Below are 23,178 nucleotides of genomic sequence, written 5' to 3' on the forward strand. Positions count from 1 at the left end.
GGTTAAGAAAATTGTACCTTTACAACCCCTTTAAGTAGCTTGTATAGACACAAAAATATATTTCAAAGCTTTACTGTTTCAGTGTAAGGGAATGCTGGAAAGGTAGAAAGTAAAAAAAGGCAAGAGGCCAAAGAAGAAGTCTGGCCTGCTGGTTGGCTTTGGTTGGCTCTCCTCAGTTCTTGAGGTCACTTGGCGCCATCTTTACAGTAGTAGCAGCCGGGTTGGGTGCCCCAATGGAAGCCGATGCTGGTCAGCACTGCGGTGTTATATCGCCCGCTAATGTAGCGCAGTACGGTCCCCTCGAACAGTGGAAAATCATTGAAGCTTGTGCCTGATGGTTGCCCAAATTTGAATATTCTTCCACGGCTTGTCACGAAGACCAGCTCATTCACATAAGAGGCAACTTTCCCCGACACCTGAGTGATGTTTTCACCGCGGTACAGCAAGACCTCGAAAAGAGTACCGGAGGCGCTTCCGTAATAAGGCCCCCAGATGCCACCATATTGGAGCTGGATCCTGGAGAAAAACCATAGGAAGAGATGAGAAGAAGGACTAAGCAGTATTATAATGCTTCCAATGGTTGTGATGTAAGGTTGAAATCAGAGCTCTCTGTGTTAAGTCCATGCATGCGCAGTAATGCGTCTTACAAGTATTCCTCTGATAGAGATCACAGTACTCCCCCCCGACAATGCCTTCGTCTGCTTTTCTCTCCAGAAGGTTGGCGCCATATTTGTACAAGTATTATCCAGGGTCACTATCTACTTCCTGGAGATGCCGGCCAGTGGCCGGCGCTCCAATAGGGCCGCAGGGCCGCCACCCCCCTAATCCACGCGCCCGGACCCTAATCTACATACAGGTCACCGGACACATGGGCCCAGATTCACATAGGGAGCGCGTATTTGTGAGCGGGCGTAACGTATCCTATTTACGCTACGCCTCCGCAACTTTGACAGGCAAGTGCAGTATTCACAAAGCAAAGTTGCGGCGGCGTAGCGTAAATAGGCCGGCGTAAGCCCGCCTAATTAGGATGTGGAACATGTGGGCGTGTTTTATGTTAATTTATCGTGACCCCGCGTAAATGCCGCTTTTTACGAACGGCCCATGCGCCGTCCGTGAAAGTATCCCAGTGCGCATGCTCCAAATTAACCCGCAAAAAGCCAATGCTTTTGACGTGAACGACTTACGCAAACAATGTAATCAACGGAAAATTTGACGCTGGCCCGACGTCCATACTTAACATTGGCTGCGCCTCATATAGCAGGGGTAACTTTACACCTGAAAAAGCCTAACGTAAACTGCGTATCTGTACTGCGACGGCCGGGCGTACGTTCGTAAATAGGCGTATCTAGCTGATTTACATATTCTAGGCGTAAATCAGCGTACACGCCCCTAGCGGCCAGCGTAAATATGCAGTTAAAATACGACGGCATAGGCGACTTACGCTGGTCGTATCTTAGACAAATTCTGGCGTATCTGATTCTTTGAATCAGGCGCCAAGATACGACGCCTCAGACTCAGAGATACAACGGCGTATCTGGAGATACGCCATCGTATCTCCTACGTGAATATGGGCCATGGAGTTTATTTTTTTTTTTAAGCACATGATTAGAGCCGAGACTCTTATTGGCTTCAAAAAAGTTGTATGACTATAGAAAATTAATAATCGCTAACGTCTTTCTGCTTCTCCTCCTGGCCAATCCGGAAGCGGGTCCTGAGACCCGATTGGCCGGGAGTCTTAGGACTCCCAGCCAATCGGGTCTCAGGATGCACCTACTGCTTTACCGGGAGGAGATGCAATGGCCCAGGCTCTACCCTCGGCAAGCTGGAGTGAGGAGCAGCATCGCCCTCTTAAAGCGGAGCTCCGCAGCAGCTACAAAGTCAGCAGCTTTTAAAATAAGGACACTTACCTGTCCAGGGCACCCGCGATGTCCGCACCTGAAGCCGATCTCACCCTCGGCTTTCGGGTGGAGGTGCCGCCATCTTAAGTAAGGGAATCAGGAAGTGACGCTTCACTTCCTGGTTCCCTACTGCGCGTGTATAACTAGCGCTGCGCGTTCCCACTGGTCACTGCTGTATTCTGGGACCTGTGTGTCTTCCAGAAGACAGCAGGGGGGGGGGTGAACTGGCGTAGATACAGGCGGGTAGCTTGGGTATCTATGCCCGGAAGTGGGAGCAAAATACCTGTATTGTACAGGTATCTGCTCCCCCTGAATGGTGTCAAATGTGACACCGGAGGGGGAAGGGTTCCGAAAAGCGGAAGTTTCATTTTTGGGTGGAACTCCGCTTTAAGGTAAGGCCACTGAGGGAGAGGAGACTGAGGAAATGCTGCCTCCTTCCTGCAATACACTAATGACCTCAGCTCAGCCTAGGCAAAGTCACCGGACAGGGATTTACATTACAGATTTGTACCTGAAATGTGCTGAAGATGTTGGTGGGATAGAAAAGAGTCTGAAGTTCTTACCCAAGCACATGACTGGGGTTCTCCTTGACACGAATGCCTGTTATTTGCCCGTTCAGTTGATCCGAAGAGTAGGAGAAGATAGTACCGCCACCAGCTCCGAACTCGCCAGTGTAGGAAGAGAGCCGCGACTGAACTACAAGGGTGCAAAAAATGGAGAGCGGTCAGACAGGAAGGAGTCTCCTACTGGAAATGTGAGTATGTATGTATGTACTTTGACGTTGGAGCTTCAGGGGGTACCTGAACAATTAAAACTAAGCACATCATGAAAAGATATATAAGGAAAGGTGACCTCCTAGGATCGGCCAACCCCAAAAAAATTATTTTAGTACTTGGTGGTTGCTGGAGAGTAAAACACTTGATAGTTTCCTTAGGGACTTAGCTGGTGACTTCCTGGCTCTGTACCCTTACCATGCTCATTATGAGGGGTTCTCACCATCCCTGCAATAAGTCCCCATGCTTACACACCCGCTGTGCCCATTATGAGGGGTTCCCACCATCCCTGTGCTGAGTTCCCGGGTCTGTACAGCCGCTGTGCCTATTATGAGGCGTCCCCACCATCCCTGTGCTGAGTTCCCAGTTCTGTACCCCGCTGTGCCCATTATGAGGGGTTCCCACCACCCCTGTGTTGAGTTCCCAGGTCTGTACACCTGCTGTGCCCATTATAAGGGGTTCCCACCAGTGCTGAGTTCCCGGGTCTGTACACCTGCTGTGCCCATTATGAGGGGTTCCCACCATCCCTGTGCTGAGTTCCCAGGTCTGTACACCCGCTGTGCCCATTATGAGGGGTTCCCACCATCCCTGTGCTGAGTTCCCAGGTCTGTACACCTGCTGTGCCCATTATGAGAGGTTCCCACCATCCCTGTGCTGAGTTCCCGGGTCTGTACACCCGCTGTGCCCATTATGAGGGGTTCCCACCATCCCTGTGCTGAGTTCCCGGGTCTGTATACCCGCTGTGCCCATTATGAGGGGTTCCCACCATCCCTGTGCTGAGTTCCCAGGTCTGTACACCTGCTGTGCCCATTATGGGGATTCTCACCCTCTCTGCCAGATTTTTGGTTAATTCCTATGGACAATGTGGAGAGCGGCTATTTCATTCAAACAGGGACAGGTGAGTATGAGACTAATGACCCGTACACACGATCTGAATATCGGACGAAAACCATCATCCGAGGAAGAATCGCACGATTTTCGGATCGTGTGTACACTACTTTCGAGTGCCGATCACGACATCTGAAATTATTCGATCGGACAAGCATGAAAATTTTCATCGTAGGATACCAAATCGGACGATTTTCGTTTAGTCAGTATAGTTTTTCTTCCGAAAATACAATACAAATACATTACAACATGTGACATCACTTCTGATTTTTTTTTTCTGCCGTACGAGGATTTTCGTGACTTTAGTAACCTATTCAATTTGTACTTGTAACTATTAAGCAAAAAAAAAGTCATACGATCTGTCGTAAGATATTCGGATCGTGTGTACGGGCCATTAGAAGGGGGAGGGGGCTACCTTACCAAGGGTCCAGCTACATTTTCACACAATTAAAGTGGACGGTGGCTCTGTCTTCTGGTTAACATTAGCAGTCCTCTGTCTGATATCATTTGTTACTTGGGGAGACCCTTTCATTTATTTTCGATAAATTCGTTTTTTCTTTGCTTTCAATTAAATAATTTATGAATTGTTATTATTTTCCTCTATTCCTGGGTTCTGTGGAAGGGGCAATTGTTTGATTTGGTATCAAATTCTTCCAGGTACATCATCTGCATGGAGTTTGTACATTGTTTATTTGTAATTACCGTATTCATCGGCGGATACCGCGCACTTTTTTCCCCTTAAAATCAGGGGAAAATCGTGGGTGCGCGATATATACGCCGATCCCCGCTGTCTCTGAGCCGCTAGCCTAGAGCCAAGTGTACTGCGCACTCGGCTAGGCTCGGCCACGCTCGGCTCCGCCCACAGCCACGCGAGAGGAGCCGAGACAAGCCGAAAAGGAGCCGAACACACAGGAAATCCGGCTCCTCTCGGCTCGTGCCAAATCCAAAAACGAACACCGGACACGCTGGACGGAGACGGATACCTGGATGGAGGCCGCAGACGGACACCTCCAAGCTGCAGACGGATACGCTTGACGGACACCTCCAAAGCCGCAGATGGACCGTTATACGCCGGCACGCAGTATACCCCGATAAATACGGTAACTCCTCACAAACATTTCTGCTTCCCTCCCCACAATCCAAACATCCCTTAGTAGAATAATTAGCACCTGACCACGCCAATCATAATTAACCAATCATCAATCATCATCCACTAGTACAATAGATGTATAGGGTGCTGCAATAACCCGCACTCACTTTTCGATGCCGCGGTGGAGCCCAGCAGGAAGCACACACACAGGAGAGTCAGCATCTCGTCTTTTTTCAGTTATCACCTAGAAGATGTGTGTTATATTAATACAATTCACTGTAAACCAAAACCATGATTCATAAAATACAGACCTTCATGGGAAGTACCCCTCTGACACCCCAAAGGCAGGATAGCACCTCCAGAGGTAGGGGCGGGCTAGCATTTCACCCCAGGGCTGAGTCCATGGCTAAAATGAGGGGGCCAAGAAAGGATATTTGGCGAGACTGCAGACATGATACAAGAGATGGTCAGAGACTGCAGATGTGATACAAGAGATGGCCGGAGACTGCAGACATGATACAAGAGATGGTCAGAGACTGCAGACATGATACAAGAGATGGTCAGAGACTGCAGACATGATACAAGAGATGGTCAGAGACTGCAGACAGGATACAAGAGATGGTCAGAGACTGCAGACAGGATACAAGAGATGGCCAGAGACTGCAGACAGGATACAAGAGATGGCCAGAGACTGCAGACAGGATACAAGAGATGGCCAGAGACTGCAGACAGGATACAAGAGATGGCCAGAGACTGCAGACAGGATACAAGAGATGGTCAGAGACTGCAGACATGATACAAGAGATGGTCAAAAACTGCAGACATGATACAAGAGATAGTCAGAGACTGCAGACATGATACAAGAGATAGTCAGAGACTACAGACATGATACAAGAGATGGCCGGAGACTGCAGATATGACACAAGAGATAGTCAGAGACTACAGACATGATACAAGAGATGGCCGGAGACTGCAGATATGATACAGGAGATGGTCAGAGACTTCAGACATGATACAAGAGATGACCAGAGACTACAGGTATGCAACAAGATATGGTCAGAGACTGGGGACATGCAACAGAAGATGGTTAACAGCTACAAACATGCAACTGGAGATGGTCAGAGACTTCAGAAATACTACAAAAGATGTTCAGTGACTGTAGGCATGATACAAGAGATGGTCAGAGACTGTAGACATAGTACAGGAGATGGTCAGAGACTGCAGACATACTACAGGAGATGGTCAGAGACTGCAGACATGATACAGGAGATGGTCAGAGACTGCAGACATAGTACAGGAGATGGCCGGAGACTACAGACATGATACAAGAGATTGTCAGAGACTGCAAACATGATACAGGAGATGGTCAGAGACTGCAGACATGCAACCATAGATGGTTAGAGACTACAGACATGAAACAAAAGATGGCCATAGACTGCAGCTATGCAACAAGATATGGTCAGAGACTAGGGACATGCAACAGAAGATGGTTAACAGCTACAAGAACGCAACTGGAGATGGTCCGAGACTACAGAAATACTACAGAAGATGTTCAGACACTGTAGACATGATACAGGAGATGTTCAGACACTGCAGACATGAAACAGGAGATGGTCAGAGACTGCAGACATGATACAGGAGATGGTCAGAGACTGCAGACATGATACAAGAGTTGGTCAGAGACTGCACACATGATACAAGAAGCTTAAATGGTCTCAGAAGTTTGTTGAGAATCCTAATATCGCACTATTCACAGCAGAGAGCCTTGTCTCATATATGTACACCTATATATTAGAATATCCCTGTCCCATGCATGTCTCTGTCATCACTCACCTGTCCTCACCTGCCTGGTCACTGGATACACTTATCTTCCCTACTCCCTATATATAGAGTATATAGAGTTATATATAGCTGTGTGCGTATGTTAATCACACCTGCCTGCCAGATGTTGTATGGCAAAAATCCTAAAGAATTCAATGACATCATATTATAACCCAATGCCGTAACACCCCCCTCCCCCGCGTTCCTCCTCAGTCTGATGCATTATGGGCATCTGAAAAGAATATAAAAGATAATGTATAACTTTTACTGATCTTCATTTATTGCTATATTAACATATTCTTCTATTTGCTCCTCTAATACATATAACATAACATATTCTACATCGGCACCAAAATATGTTGAGATTGATATATTAGAACAGCGGTCTCCAAACTGCGGCCCAGGGACCAGATGTGGCCCTTTGCTTTCCTTTATCTGGCCTTTGGGGCACTAGTTCACCAATGACACCAATGATGGGGCACTATTTCCCCTACTGGCACCATCAGTGGGACACTATCTCTTTCATTCATACCAACAAATGGGGCACTATTCCTCCCAATAAACCAAGCATGGGGTATATTCCAGTCCGGTCCCCCTGTAGCCTGAAGGACAGTAAACTGGACCTTTTCTTAGAAAGTTTGGAGACCCCTGTATTAGAATATGGGTTTGTTTTGGTGTAAGGCATTTTTGCTGCCAAAGTAATATCAGCATTATAATTATGCTCTAAAGAAGAATTCCAGGATTAGGTTTAGGGTTGGGGTTAGGTTAATGGTTATGGATATGGATGTATGTAATGGGATAGGTTAAATGTCATGGATTTGGTTAAGGGTAATGGGTTAGATGGAAGTCTATGGATCCATTTTGGGGAATGTATTGAGGGTTACGTTTATGGTTATGGTGGATTAGGTTAAGAGTAATGGGCTAGAATGAGGGTTTGGGTTTTAGATTAGGCTGAGGGTTTTGAATTAGGTTGTGAGTTAGGGGCTAGGTTTATAAATATGGATTAGTTCGAGGGTAATGAGCTAGAATGAGGGTTGGGGGTTAGACTGGTGGTCTATGGATTAGGCTGAGGGCTTTGGATTGGGTTAAGGGTTATGGATTATGTTGAGGGTTACTGGTTAGGTTTATGGTTATAGATTGGCTTGAGCTCAATGGGATAGGTTGAAAGTTATGGATTGGGTTGAGAGAAACGGATTAGGTTGAGGGTTAGGGGTTAGGTTTATGGTTATGGATTAGGTTAAAAGTAATGGACTAGAATGAGAGTTTGAAGTTAAACTGAGGGTTTTGGATTAGGCTGAGGGTTTTGGATTAGGTTGAGAGTTAGGGGTTAGGTTTATAAATATGGATTCATTTGAGAGTGATGAGCTAGAATGAGGGTTGGGGGTTAGACTGGTGGTCTATGGATTGGGCTAAGGGTTTTGGATTGGGTTAAGGGTTATGGATTATGTTGAGGGTTATGGGTTAGGTTGATGGTTATAGATTGGCTTGAACTTAATGGGATAGTTTGAAAGTTATGGATTGGGTTGGGAGAGAAACGGATTAGATTGAGGGTTAGTGGTTAGGTTTATGGTTATGGATTAGGTTGAGAGTAATGGGCTAGAATGAGGGTTTGGGTTTTAGATTAGGCTGAGGGTTTTGAATTAGGTTGAGGGTTAGGGGTTAGGTTTATAAATATGGATTAGTTTGAGGGTAATGAGCTAGAATGAGGGTTGGGGGTTAGAATGGTGGTCTATGGATTAGGCTGTGGGTTTTGGATTGGGTTAAGGGTTATGGATTATGTTGAGGGTTACTGGTTAGGTTGATGGTTATAGATTGGCTTGAGCTCAATGGGATAGGTTGAAAGTTATAGATTGGGTTGAGAGAAACGGATTAGGTTGAGGGTTAGGGGTTAGGTTTATGGTTATGGATTAGGTTAAGAGTAATGGGCTAGAATGAGGGTTTGGGTTTTAGATTAGGCTGAGGGTTTTGAATTAGGTTGAGAGTTAGGGGCTAGGTTTAAAAATATGGATTAGTTTGAGGGTAATGAGCTAGAATGAGGGTTGGGGGTTAGACTGGTGGTCTATGGATTGGGCTGAGGGTTTTGGATTGGGTTAAGGGTTATGGATTATGTTGAGGGTTACTGGTTAGGTTGATGGTTATAGATTGGCTTGAACTCAATGGGATAGGTTGAAAGTTATGGATTGGGTTGAGAGAAACGAATTAGGTTGAGGGTTAGGGGTTAGGTTTATGGTTATGGATTAGGTTAAAAGTAATGGACTAGAATGAGAGTTTGAAGTTAAACTGAGGGTTTTGGATTAGGCTGAGGGTTTTGAATTACGTTGAGGGATAGCTGTTAGGTTTATAAATATGGATTAGTTTGAGGGTAATGAGCTAGAATGAGGGTTGGGGGTTAGACTGGTGGTTTTGGATTAGGCTAAGGGTTTTTGGATTGGGTTAAGGGTTATGGATAATTTTGAGGGTTAGGTTGATGGTTATAGATTGGCTTGAGCTTAATGGGATAGGTTGATTATGGATTGGATTGAGAGAAATGGATAAGGTTGAGGGTTAGTGGTTAGGTTTGTGGTTATGGATTAGGTTGAGAGTTATGGGCTAGAATGAGGGTTGGGATTGGATCAAGGATTCTGGATTAGGTTGAGGTTTAGGGGTTAGGTTTAGGTTTACAGTATTGGATTAGGTTGTGGGTTTTGTGCTAGGCTTAGGTAGTAGGCAATGTGTAAAAATCAAGGTTATGGGTTAGACTGAGGCTTTGGATTAGGCTGAGGGTTTTCGACTAGGTTGAAGGTTATAGATTAGGTTGAGGGCAATGGGTTAGAATGATGGTTATGAATTAGATTGAGGGTTAGCTAAATGGTTATGGATAAGGCTGAGTGTAATGGAATCAGTTAAAGGTTATGGATTGGATTAAGGGTAATGGGCTAGGTTCAGGTTTATGGATTCAGTTTGAAGGTTAGGGATTAGATTTATGGTTATGAATTAGGTTAATGGTAATGGACTAGAATGATGGTTACGGGTTAGACTGAAGGTTCTGGATTAAGCTGAGGGTTTTGGAATAATTTGGGATTTAAGGATTAGGTTGAAAGATTGATTGATGGTTCTGGATTGGGTGGAGGGTTTGGTTGAGGGCTATTATAAGCCTGAGGGTTAAAGGTTAGGTTGAGGGTTATTATAAGCCTTAGGGTTAGGGGTTAGGTTGAGGGTTATCAGTTAGGTGAGGGTTAGGGTGAGGATTAAGTATTGCAGGGTTGGGTTAACAGGGTGGTGCTGCCATAAGAGAAAATTTGCAGCATTTTTATATGAGTGAGTTATTAATGCTAAATGTTTCCCCATGAAGCTTTTAGAGATTAGGCTGAGGTTAAGGGGTAGCAGGCGATTGACCTGGTGCTTTGCTGGGGGAAAATCACTCAACCACCCCAAAAATGTTAGTTTTGAGTGATGCTGGTCCTTCACCACTTGCTGACCACCTAATGCACATATACGTCGGCAGAATGGCACCCCACCCGTGAGCTCCGGGACTGTGCCCATGGGACCCGCGGACTCGATGTCCGCCGGTGTCCTCGCGATTGTGTCACAGAGCTGCAGAACGGGGAGATGCCTATGTAACCAAAACCTTTCCCTGTTCTGTTTAGTGATAGGACACTGATCTACTGCTCTTTGTGATCGGGAGCAGTGATCAGTGTCATATAACTGGTAGCCCAGCCCCCACACAGTTAGAATCACTCCCTAGGACACACTTAACCCCTTCCTTGCCCCCTAGTGGTTAACCCCTTCCCTGCTAGTGTAATTTACACAGTAATCAGTGCATTTTTATAGCACCGATCGCTGTATAAATGACAATGGTCGCAAAATAGCTTCGAAAGTGTCTGATGTGTCTGCCATGATGTCGCAGTCACGATAAAAATCGCAGTTTGCCACCATTGCTAATAAAAACAAGTTAATAAAAAAAAATCCATATTTTGTACGCTTATTGCGATTTTTTTTTTTCTTACCAAAAATAAGTAGAAGAATACGTATCGGCCTAAACTGAGGAAAAAAATTGTTTTTATTATATATTTTTTGGGGGATTGTTATTATAGCAAAAACTAAAAAATATTGCTTTTTTTTTCAAAATTGTCGCTCTATTTTTGTTTATTGCGCAAAAAATAAAAAAACACAGAGGTGATCGAATATCACCAAAAGAAAGCTCTATTTGTGGGAAAAAAAGACGCCAATTTTGTTTGGGAGCCACGTCGCACGACCGCGCAATTGTCAGTTAAAGCGACGCAGTGCCGAATCGCAAAAAACGGCCCGGTCATTGGGCAGCCAAATCTTCCGGGGGTGAAGTGGTGCAGCTCTGTGCTGCTTTTGGTTCCTGGGTCTTCTTTTCCCAGGAACTCTGCAATGCGCGTCGGGACCCTTCGGGGTAAGACCGCGCTATATTAAAATACCTCTCAACTCAAGGTGCACACTGACTTCCTGACCTGTTGCTTGATGAAAGAAGCGAAGCATATGTCATTTACTGTATGTTGCATCTCCCAGCTGTCAGTCATCTATAACACAAGGTGTGCCAGGTTTTGTCCCCCTCTCGGGTTGGTGTGGTCACAAGGGCACAGAGATATCACAGAAGAACAGATAAGTTATCTTATCTGGGAGTTCCCCAGTTTATCTTTTTTGAGTTCGAAAGGATTAGTTATGATTACAGCTGTAAAAAAAAACACCTACTGATAAAGATGGCCATAAAATTATCATTACAAAACATAATGGTTTATTTGATGTATTGCATTATAAAACAGTATAAAACAAGGCAGAGGTTACTTTTTCTGTACGTCATTTACAGTGGCGGCCCATCCATAGGGGGCGCCCGGGTGCCGCCCCCCCTCCTGTAGTCACCAAAAAAACGGGCCCCTTAAGAATTTTTTTTCCCTTAAAATCACCTTCTCCCGCCGCTCTCCCACGCCCTCTGCCGCTAACCGGAGCCGTCAGTAGTGGCAGAGGCGATCCTTCTCCCTCTGTGGCATGTATACGAGTGAGGGGAAGATGGTCTCCATACCATAGCATGGCGGAAGCGACGTCAAAACGTCTATGGTGACTGAATTTATATCCGACAAATTTGATCTCCCTAATATATACTCCCCCTTGCGTTGCCTCTTGGGAGTTTTTGACCAAAAGCAATTGGATGTTGCAAATTTGCAAATTATTCCTTAGGATTCTCTATTTTGGGGCTCTGAAGCTCATAGCAAGGAGGTGGATCTATAGGGAACATCTGACTTTAGAGCAGTGGCGTAACGTGGGTTGTCAGTGCCTGGGGCGAGGCAAGTAATTTGCACCTCCCTGACCCATGGACTTACCTTTTTTCAGCTAGCTCCAATCTGGTCACCTGATCCACAGTGTGAGACAGCGGTGGCTGTAGGGAAGAGGAGAGTGTGCTTGATAATGACTGGTAAAGCCTGGAGTGGTGACATTGTGCATATGTTCCTATGTTCCATCTGTTGTTGGTGCTCCCTCCTCTCCACACTTGTGACAGCGCCCCTCTAAATCTTGCGCCCGGGGCGGTGGCTCCCCTGGCACCCCCCATGCTACGCCACTGCATTAGAGATATGGTTGAAGGCAGTGAATGCTAATATTTTTCTATATCATACAACGTATGAGGCCCGGGGGATCTCCAAAGAAGTTTAGGAAGGTCTGGTTTCGGTGGCTGGACTCGAAGGATACGTTGGAAGAGAGTGTGGATCACTGAATGATTCAGGGGTGAAGAGATGCTGCGAGATCATTATTTTTTGGTAGGCCCCAACTGAAGTTTGGGGGTACAAGTACAGCACACTGTTATAAAAGATTGGGTTTTAAAGCAATATATTCCATCTGCAATTGCCCATGGTTTTATGTACAGTATATAGTTATGTCACGTTAGGGGGTGGTTAGTAGATGCCTTGGTCTTTCTGGGGTTCGGGGGTCTTTGTGGCAGGTAAAGGGCATTCTGCTAATCTCCTACTGTTGTAAAAAAAAAAAACATATATAAATATAACTCATATATGGAAGATTATGTGAAATGTCCATATAGTGACTGTAACGGAACCCCCAAATAGGACAGTGGTTAACGCCGTTTAAGATATTCCATTCCCAAACCCAAGACAGCTATCGACACTCCACAGTCAGGCAAACGAACCCCAATAACGAGACACACAGCTCTGTTTGAGGTTCCACACGAATAGCCCCTTTATTGAGAAAATCAGGCTCTTATATACAGTTAGTAACCAAAATTAACAATGACTCAACTCCACCCACAACATACAATGGTTCCTAACGAGCCCCCTCAATACACATCTTTTAGTCAGACCTTCTGACTCCGGCTCCTGATGTAATTTACATGAGCTAATTAACTACAGCTGATGTCTCAGACACATGACCTTTAGACAGTCTGCTAACTCACAATACACATTTATCATCAATACACCTTCACACAATACAGGGTCAATTAGCACAACACAATCCTTAGACCATCCTAGATTCATTTACATCACAGTAGCAGACTTAATTACCACAGCCAACACACAATATATATACAATATATACAATTAAATCTGACTAGCCCAGACCATAGTGGGGTTCTCATTCACCCTGTGCCCCTATTAGAGACACAGGGTGATCTACACATAAGAGGCATCGGGGAGCTTTTGGGTCCCACGGGCCCTTCCGTTACAGTGACTTTTTCCCCAAGTTCGAGTGACATTCTGGCTGCCAGGCTGGTGAGAGAGGCCTGTCCAGGTGCACTATACCCACTCAGGCTGGAGTGGTGAAGAAGAAAGTGTCGTTGGAAGCAGGACTGTTTCCCTATTGCTCGCAACTGAATCTGTTATCTCCACTTTCGCTAACCCTCTATTCTTCACCAAGTTTTATTGTTTTTACCAGCTGGGTAATAAAGAGCACAGAAAAAGACACGTGGACATTCCTTTACTGCAACTTTCACCAATACCCCGAGACGGCGGAGGAACACGGGGTAACATGCCACCCGAACCAAACCAGCAGCTCCTTCGGGGGTAGTGCTACACCAGCAATTGCAGTTTACAACACTCACAGCTGCTGGCCATGCATGTATTTTGTTGGACCGCCAGCAGAGGGTATGCAAGGCAATCATTTTGGAACCCTAATTTAAAGTATAGGGGCCAGATTCTTGTACAGCCGCGTAAAATTGTGCGGGCGCAACGTATCTGATTTACGTTACGCCTCCGCAACTTACACGGGCAAGAGCTGTATTCTCAAAGCACTTGCCCCGTAACTTGCGGCGGCGTACCGTAAATCGGCCGGCGTTAGCCCGCCTAATTCAAACTTGGATCAGGGGGGCGTGTTTTATGTAAAACTACTGTGACCCGACGTGATTGACAATTTTGCGGAACGGCGCATGCGCCGTCCGTGGAATTTCCCGGTGTGCATTGCTCCAAAGTACGCCACAAGGACGTCATTGGTTTCGACGTGAACGTAAATGACGTCCAGTCCCATTAACGGACGACTTACGCAAACAACGTAACTTTTTCAAATTTCGACGTGGGAACGACGGCCATACTTAACATTGCTACGCCGCACTTATGCCTCATATAGCACGGGCAAGTATACGCCGGGAAAAGCCTAACGTAAACGTTGTAACTTTACTGCGTCGGCCGCGCGTACGTTCGGAAATTCGCGTATCTAGCTAATTTGCATACTCGACGCAGAATGCGACGGAAGCGCCACCTAGCGGTCAAAAAAAATTGCAGCTAAGATCCGACGGCGTAAGAGACTTACGCCTGTCGGATCTAATGGATATGTATGCGTAACTGATTCGAAGAATCAGGCACATAGATACGACGGGTCGGATTAGGACTTACGACGGCGTACATGGCGCTGTCGTAAGTCCTTTAAGAATCTGGCCCTAGGTATCTAATTTTTTTTTTTTTTTAAAGTACATATACAGTACTGTGCAAAAGTTTTAGGCAGGCATGAAGAAATTATGTAAAGTAAGAATGGTTTCAAAAATAAATATCTATTTGAATTATTTACTTTTATCAGTTTTCAAAATGCAATGAGAGAAACCTGAAGAAAAATCGAAATCAGTTCAATATTTGGTGTGACCGCCCCTTTTGGCTACAAACCAGCATCAATTCTTACACTTGCACAAAAGTAATTTTGTAGGTTTAGAGTCAGGTGTATGATTAACCAATTATTCCAGGCAGGGGCTAATGATCATCAATTTCATATGTAGGTTGAAAGACAATCATTAACTGTAACAGAAAAATCAGCGTAGGAGGCTTAAAACTGGGTGAGGAACAGCCAAACTCTGCTACTAAGAGGAGGTTGTGGAAGACAGTTTCATGTCACAGGTCATACACCATGGCAAAAGTGACCACTACACTGACCTACCTGAATCCTTCCCTAACCTACTTGATTCCTACACTGACCACTGCACTTCCTGATTTCTACACTGTCCACTACACTGACCTACCTGATTTCTATGCTGACCACTACACTGACCTACCTGATCCCTACACTGGCCATTACACTGACCTACCTGACCACTACACTGACCTGCCTGATTCTTACACTGAGATACCTGATCCCTACACTGACCACTACACTGACCTACCTAATTCCTTCATCAAGCACTACTCACAGCCCCCCCCCCCCCACACACACACATGTACAGTGTAGATTGAATGATTTTATTCACCTTTCCCTGGCCTCTATCATCATCAATCGAAGCAGGGCTCTCCCCAGCACCATGTACTGTTCTGGAGTCCCGCCACCCAGCCGCTCCTCAGTATCCCCTGCCAAGAGCTTCTCCAACAGCTGCTGTATGCTCTGCACCACCCCTCTCTCTTCACCGTACTCACACACACAGGCCCGGGAGTCGGGACATGCCTCATCGTTGGTATAGGGGGCCTGGGAAAGCATGCTGCACATGGCCACAACACAGCACACTGGGGGGGGGGGAGGGCACTGTAATAATTTTGTGCCCCCCCCCCCCAAATGCTGCGCCCAGGACGAGAATGGCAGCTGCCCCCTCCACGCTACACCACTGCACTCCGGGGACAAAACCGGGCACAGACTTGGTCCAGGGACAATGTCCTCAGTCCGGGGACTATCCCTGGAAATCAGGGACTTCTGGTCACCTTATTCTATAGGTGAAGCTCTATAGGTGAAGCTCTGTGAATGCAGACGCAGCAAAAAGTGGCTGTGCATACAGGACCTGTCTGCGTAGCCCTTAGGCTGGGTTCACACTACTACACTACTTTCATCCTACTTTGCTCTGTGTTCAATGTTTCCCTATGAGAGCGTCTTGTAGCGTCCTACACAAGTCGGTCCGACTTTGAAAATGCTCCCTGTACTACTTTTGGTCCTACATTGATCCTACTTCAGGCCCATTGAATATCATTGAAGTCGGACCAAAGTAGTATCCTGTTCATGAAAGTAGGATGGATGTAGGACCAATGTAGGATAAATGTAGGACCAATGTAGCAGAGCAAAGTAGGATGAAAGTAGTGTAGTAGTGTGAACCCAGCCTTCGGGGGATTTATCAAAACTAGAGCAGACATAATCTGGAGCAGCTGTGCATGGCAACCAATCAGCTCATAGCTTTCTTTTATAAAAGCTGGTGACAGAAGTTCTCCGTGAATCCTAATATCGCTTCATTCAAAATAGGCACATTAACCCATATACTGTATATCCTCCTATACATCGTAATAGCCCTGTACGTGTATCCACCACAGACCACGTCGCCATCACTCACCTGTTAGCCGCCAGTCACTGTATTAATTTATCTCCCCTTCTACTTGTGTATATATAGCTAAGTGTGTGTATTATCACATCGCGTGCCACCTGTTTTATTAATTTACAAGAACTCTCTGATATCATATAATCATTTAATTGAATGATCTCACATTAACTCCTTCCATACCATGCTCCTCTTTTCCTGGTCAGTGTGAGGCCTCGTACACACGACAGAGATTCTCGGCAGAATTCACCGAGAAACTCGGTCAAAACCCGGATTCTGCCGAGAATCTCTGTCGTCTGTACAGTTTTGGCTCGATGGAGCCGCCGAGGAACTTGACGAGAAAATAGAGAACATGTTCTCTATTTTCTCGTTGTCCTCGTTCTTCTATGGGAGAAGCCGGCCCGCCGAGCTCCTCGGCGGCTTCATCCCAAAACTCGACGAGGAACTCGACGTGCCAAGCACGTCGAGTTCCTCTGTCGTGTGTACGGGGCCTAATATATGGGCTACTGAAAGGGATACATGGTGTTAACATAAGAGGTAATATGTGGCTTCTATTTATCCTTTTTTATTATTCTAGTGATTACAATCTGCTCTTTACTCTTCTAATAACCCTTCCCATAATATATTTAACATCTGAATGCTCCTGACTGAAGCCCATATTTGATGAGTTGGATGGATATAAAACAACATCTTGTCAATTACATTTAAGGGCAGGTTTTACTATGTCAGTTGCCTGGCATATTGTATGTTGGCATATGTGGGTTAGGTTGAGGGTTAGGGATTGGGTTTAGGTGTTAGGTAGAAGGTAATGGGTTTGGTGGAAAGTTATGGGTTAGGTTGAGGGTTATGGGTTACATTGGAAATTAGGTTGAGATAAGCATTATGAATTAGGTTGAGGGTTAGAGGTTGGGTTGATGGTCAAGGATAAAGTTGAGAGTTAAGGGTTGGGTTGAGGGTTATGTATTAGGTTAAGAGTAAGGGGTTGGGTTGAGGGTTATGGATTAGGTTGAGGGTTAGGGGTTGGGTTGATGGTCAAGGATAAAGTTGAGAGTTAAGGGTTGGGTTGAGGGTTATGTATTAGGTTGAGAGTAAGGGGTTGGGTTGAGGGTTATGGATTAGGTTGAGGGTTAAAGGTTGGATTGATAGTCAAGGATAAAGTTGAGGCCCCGTACACACGACCGAGTTTCTCGGCAGAATTCAGCCAGAAACTCGGTCGGAGCTGGATTCTGCCGAGAAACTCGGTCGTGTGTACACTTTTCAGCGAGGAAGCCGACGAGGAACTCGTTGGGCCGAAAAGAGAACATGTTCTCTATTTCCTCGTTGTTCAATGAGGAAAGTCGGCCCGCCGAGATCTCGGCGGCTTCCACACTGAACTCGACGAGGAACTCGATGTGTTTGGCACGTCGAGTTCCTCGGACGTGTGTACGGGGCCTCAGATTTAGGGGTTGGGTTTAGGTGTTAGGTAGAAGGTAATGGGTTTGGTGGAAAGTTATGGGTTAGGTTGAGGGTTATGGGTTATGGTGAAAATTAGGGGTTGAGATAAGCATTATGAATTAGGTTGAGGGTTAGAGGTTGGGTTGATGGTCAAGGATAAAGTTGAGAGTTAGGGGTTGGGTTGATGGTCAAAGTAAAAGTTGAGAGTTCAGGGTTGGGTTTTAGGTTATGGATTAGTTTGAGTGTAGACATGTGCATGACGAAAAAATTAGTTTTGTTACATTTTGATTAGTTAATCTAGTTATTTTTTTAAGTTAAATTCGGTTGATTCGTTCAATTCGTTTTTGGAATTCGTATTCAGAATTTTCAAATTTTAGAATTTTCTTGGAATTTACAGATTTTTTGGTTTTGAACCGATCAAATCGATACATTTTTGAATAAGTCAAAAGGAAAATGTTATCTTGTTTTTGTTTCGAATGCCGCAAAGTGAACAAACAAAAGAAAAATCTTCATCAAATGATTATAATGACTCTTTAAATCACCTTTGGCTTAACAAAAACAGCATTATTTCGAAATGGTACTCTAATAACACACAGGGGCAGATCCACAGAGATCTGCACCCGCGCAGCGTATCAGAGATACGCTACACCGCCGTACCTTACCTGGCTTTAGTTCGAATCCTTAAAGATTTCGCGCCGTAAGTTAGTCTATCTCTGGTGGCGTAACGGCGCGTAATTCAAATCGGCGATTAGGGGGCGTGTTTCATTTAAATGAAGCGCGTCCCCGCACCGAATGAACTGCGCATGCGCCGTCCCTACATTTCCCGCCGTGCATTGCGCTAAATGACGTCGCAAGGACGTCATTTTTTTTAACATAGACGTGAATTACGTCCATCCCGATTCACGGACGACTTACGCAAAAAAATAAAAAAATTCAAAATAAACGCGGGAACGACGGCCATACTTAACATGGCAAGTCTAACTATACGCCGCAAAACACCAGCTTTAACTATACACCGGAAAAAGCCGACTAGAGACGACGTAAGAGAATGCGACGGCCGCGCGTACGTTCGTGGATCGTCGGAAATAGCTAATTTGCATACTCGACGCGGAAAACGACGAGAACTTCACCCAGCGGACGCCGAAGTATTGCATCTTAGATCCGAAGGCGTACGAAGCCATACGCCTGTCGGATCTAACCCAGATGCCGTTGTATCTTGGTTTGAGGATTCAAACCAAAGATACGACGCGGGAAATTTGAAAGTACGCCAGCGTATCAGTAGATACGCCAGCGTACTCGCTCTGTGGATCTGCCCCACAGTCTTTAATTTTCAGCAATATGTGTAGTTAGAATTCAACTGGAATTCAATGTAAAATCTGATTAAAATTTCAGTCCAATTTCCGAAATTCAGAGCATTCGGTAAAAAAAATTTATACTGTAATTCGGGTATTTGGATATATCCCACCCTCTGAATAACGAAAAATGTGGCCGAATATTAATTCAGAACGAAACAAACTGCACATGTCTAGTTGAGTGTTAGGGGTTGGGTTGAGGGTTATGTAATATGTTAAAGGTTATGGATTAGGTTGATGGTTAGGGGTTGGGTTGACGGTCATGGATACGATTGAGAGTTAGGGGTTGGGTTGAGGGTTATGGGTTAGGTTGAGGGTTAGGGGTTGGGTTAAGGGTTATGTAATAGGTTGAGGGTTATGGATTAGGTTGAGAGTTAGGGGTTGGGATGACGGTCATGGATAAAGTTGAGAATTAGGGGATGGGTTGAGGGTTATGAATTAGATTGATGGTTAGAGGTTAAGTTGAGGGTTATGGAGAAGGTTGATGGTTAGGGATTGTGTTAACAGTCATGGATAAGGTTGAGATGTAGTGGATGGGTTGAAAATTATGGATTAGGTTGATGGTTGGGGGTTGGGTTGACGGTCATGGATACGATTGAGAGTTAGGGGTTGGGTTAAGGGTTATGGATTAGGTTGATGGTTAGGGGTTGGGTTGATGGTCATGGATACGATTGAGAGTTAGGGGTTGGGTTGAGGGTTATGGATTAGGTTGAAGGGTTGGGTTGACAGTCAAGGATAAAGTTGAGAGTTAGGGGTTGGGTTGAGGGTTATGAATTAGGTTGATGGTTAGGGATTGCGTTGACAGTCATGGATAAGGTAGAGATGTAGTGGTTGGGTTGAAGGTTATGGATTAGGTTGATGGTTGGGAGTTGGGATGAAGATTATGGATCTGGTTGAGGGTTAGGGGTTGGGTTAAGGGTTATGTAATAGGTTGAGGGTTATGGATTTGGTTGAGGGGTTGGGTTGACGGTCATGGATAAAGTTGAGAGTTAGGGGTTGGGTTGAGGGTTATGAATTAGGTTGATGGTTAGGGGTTAAGTTGAGGGTTACGAATAAGGTTGATGGTTAGGGATTGCGTTGACAGTCATGGATAAGGTAGAGATGTAGTGGTTGGGTTGAAGGTTATGGATTAGGTTGATTGTTGGGAGTTGGGATGAGGATTATGGATCTGGTTGAGGGTTAGGGGTTGGGTTAAGGGTTATGTAATAGGTTGAGGGTTATGGATTAGGTTGAGGGGTTGGGTTGACGGTCATGGATAAAGTTGAGAGTTAGGGGTTGGGCTGAGGGTTATGAATTAGGTTGATGGTTAGGGGTTAAGTTGAGGGTTACGAATAAGGTTGATGGTTAGGGATTGCGTTGACAGTCATGGATAAGGTAGAGATGTAGTGGTTGGGTTGAAGGTTATGGATTAGGTTGATGGTTGGGAGTTGGGATGAGGATTATGGATCTGGTTGAGGGATAAGGATTGGGTTGAGTGTTATGTATTAGGTTGAGGGTTACAGATTAGGTTGAAGGTTAAGGGTTAGATAGAGAGTCACGGGTTAAGTTAAGGCAGGCATGTCCAATGTCCAGCCTCAGGCCAATTGCGGCCCGCATTCCAGTTTAATGTGCCCTCCCCTGGTAATTTGGATATATATCTTTTGTTGTCACAAAAGATATAATACATATTTTTTGGCGCTGCCTTGGAGGGCACAGGGAGGGGGCGGGACAAGTGTTGTCAGATTACATACAGGAGAATCTCCTGTTTACTCGGCAGCGTCTCTAATGGGAAGTCCCGTCTCCTGGGCGGCCATTGGACGACTGTTCTGTCTATCTTATGAGGAGGGACTTTGTATTAAAGAGGCCACCGTGTACACAGGTGATTCTCCTGTATGTTATTTGATTGCACTTGTCCCCTCCGAGGCTGCAGATGGGCATCGATCAGGCTGCACTGATGGCAATGGTGAGGCTGCATTCAGAGGCTGCATTCATGGCAATTGTGAGGCTGCATTCATGGCAATGGTGAGGCTGCATTCGTAGCACATGTGAGGCTTCATTCATGGTAATGGTGAGGCTGCATTTATGGCAATGGTAGGGGTGCATTCATGGCACATGTGAGTTTGCATTCATGGCAATGATGAGGCTGCATTCATGGCAATGATGAGGCTGCATTCATGGCAATTGTGAGGCTGCATTCATGGCAATGGTAAGGCTGCATTCGTAGCACATGTGAGGCTTCATTCATGGCAATGATGAGGCTGCATTCATGGCAATGATGAGGCTGCATTCATGGCAATGGTGAGGCTACATTCATGGCAATGGTGAGGTTGCATTCCTCCACCCTAAAACGATCCCTGCCTCACCACCTTAAATCAAACCCCCCTCCCTGCCCCTCCATCCTAAAACGACCCCCCACCTCTACACCCTAAACAAACCCCCTTCCCTGCCCCACAACCCTAAAATGACCTCCCCTCCCTCCCCCTCCACCCTAAAAAAAACCCTCCCTGCCCCTTTACCCTAAAATGACCCCCCCTCACTGCCTCTCAACCCTAAACAATAACCCCCCCTCCCTGCCCGTCCACTCTAACAACGCCCCCTCCCTGCCCCCCCAACATAAAACGACCCCCCCCTCCCTGCCTCTCCATCCTAAACAAACCCCCCTCCCTGCCCCTCCACCCTAAAATGACCCCTTGCCACTTCACCCTAAACAGTAACCTCCTCTCCATCCTAAACAAAACCCTCCTCTCTACCCCTCCACCCTAAAAGGACCCCCCTCACTGCCCCTCCACCCTAAACAAACCCCCCCTCCCTGCCTCCCCACCTTAACAATAACCCCCTCCCCACCTTTAATAAATTGAGCACTGAGTTATATAAAAGTAAATGCTCTCCATGGATGCGGACTTGTGTCCTCGGCTCATCCTGACCTAGGAGTGGCTGTTTATGGGATATATCGCTGTTTGCTGGACACCGTCCATCGCCCTACAACATGTAATCTGCAACCCGTGTGAATGGAACAGATGGAACGCTGACACATTGATAATAATTCAGATGGCTGGTGAAAGCTCAGGGGGGGTGGGGTGGAGGGGGGGCTCATTTCTGTAAGCAATATCTTACAAGAGCATTATGTGAAATCCTGCAGCGTGGAAAGAAAGGTGTCACACCAGTAACTGATACGCAGCAGCGAAACTGAACTAGAGAAATCCTCCACAAGATCCAAATAGATACCGTATTTATCGGCGTAATATACGCGCCGACGTATAACACGCGCCCCAATTTAAGAGGGAAGTTTCAGGAAAAATGTTTTTTTTTTTTTTTTATGGTCAGTGTCCATCTTCAGCCTCAATGCAGCCTAATCTGTGCCCATCTCCAGCCTAAATGCAGCCTATGCACCCATCTCCAGCCTAAATGCAGCCTATGCACCCATCTTCAGCCTAAATGCAGCCAATGTGCCCATCTTCAGCCTAAATGCAGCCTATGCACCCATCTCCAGCCTAAATGCAGCCTATGTACCCATCTTCAGCCTAAATGCAGCCTATGCACCCATCTTCACCCTAAATGCAGCCTATGTGCCCATTTGCAGCCTAAATGCAACCTATGCACCCATCTTCAGCCTAAATGCAGCCTATGTGCCCATCTCCAGCCTAAATGCAGCCTATGCACCCATCTTCAGCCTAAATGCAGCCTATGTGCCCATCTCCAGCCTAAATGCAGCCTATGCACCCATCTTCAGCCTAAATGCAGCCTATGCACCCATCTTCAGCCTAAATGCAGCCTATGCACCCATCTTCACCCTAAATGCAGCCTATGTGCCCATTTGCAGCCTAAATGCAGCCTATGCACCCATCTACAGCTTAACCACTTAAGGACCACCCCATGTACATATACGTCCACAATATGGCACGTACAGGCACATGGGCGTATAGGTACGTCCTCGCCTATTAGCGGGTGGGGGGTCCGATCGGGACCCCCCCCGCTACATGCGGAGGTCGGGTCCGCTCGGGGAGCGATCCGGGACCACGGCGCGGCTATTTGTTTATAGCCGCTCCGTCGCGATCGCTCCCCGGAGCTGAAGAACGAGGAGAGCCGTGTGTAAACACGGCTTCCCCGTCCTTCACTATGGCGGCGCATCGATCGTGTCTTCCCTATAAAGGGAATGACGCGATCGATGACGTCATTCCTACAGCCACACCCCCCTACAGTTGTAAACACACACTAGGTGCACCCT

General features: G+C 46.0%; 1 protein-coding gene across 2 annotated transcripts; it reads right to left on the bottom strand.

Moving 5' to 3' along the window:
- On the bottom strand, nt 1-6,582 carry LOC120922744 (zymogen granule membrane protein 16-like). Of its 2 annotated transcripts, none has more exons than XM_040334785.1 (4): nt 6,483-6,582; nt 4,817-4,893; nt 2,462-2,594; nt 1-516 (listed from the first exon to the last, which is right to left on the bottom strand). In XM_040334785.1, the coding sequence occupies exons 2-4, from the start codon at nt 4,869-4,871 to the stop codon at nt 186-188; spliced, it is 519 nt and encodes a 172-aa protein (XP_040190719.1). In that variant the 5' UTR covers nt 4,872-4,893; nt 6,483-6,582; the 3' UTR covers nt 1-185. The 2 variants fall into 2 exon arrangements, with proteins under 2 accessions (XP_040190719.1, XP_040190720.1); XM_040334786.1 differs by having other exon boundaries at nt 6,493-6,512.
- Between the last annotated feature and the right edge of the window lie 16,596 nt (nt 6,583-23,178).

This window comes from Rana temporaria, unplaced genomic scaffold (assembly GCF_905171775.1).
Source record: "Rana temporaria unplaced genomic scaffold, aRanTem1.1, whole genome shotgun sequence".
Classification (NCBI taxonomy): Eukaryota; Metazoa; Chordata; class Amphibia; order Anura; family Ranidae; genus Rana; species Rana temporaria.

What these genes read in the sequence shown, in the direction of transcription:
- LOC120922744 (XM_040334785.1), bottom strand. Translation starts at nt 4,871, where the DNA reads ATGCTGACTCTCCTGTGTGTGTGCTTCCTGCTGGGCTCCACCGCGGCA. An exon ending in CTCCACCGCGGCATCGAAAA is followed by an intron (nt 2,595 to 4,816) that starts GTGAGTGCGGGT and finishes GCACCCTTGTAG; the next exon opens with TTCAGTCGCGGCTCTCTTCC. An exon ending in AACCCCAGTCATGTGCTTGG is followed by an intron (nt 517 to 2,461) that starts GTAAGAACTTCA and finishes GTTTTTCTCCAG; the next exon opens with GATCCAGCTCCAATATGGTG.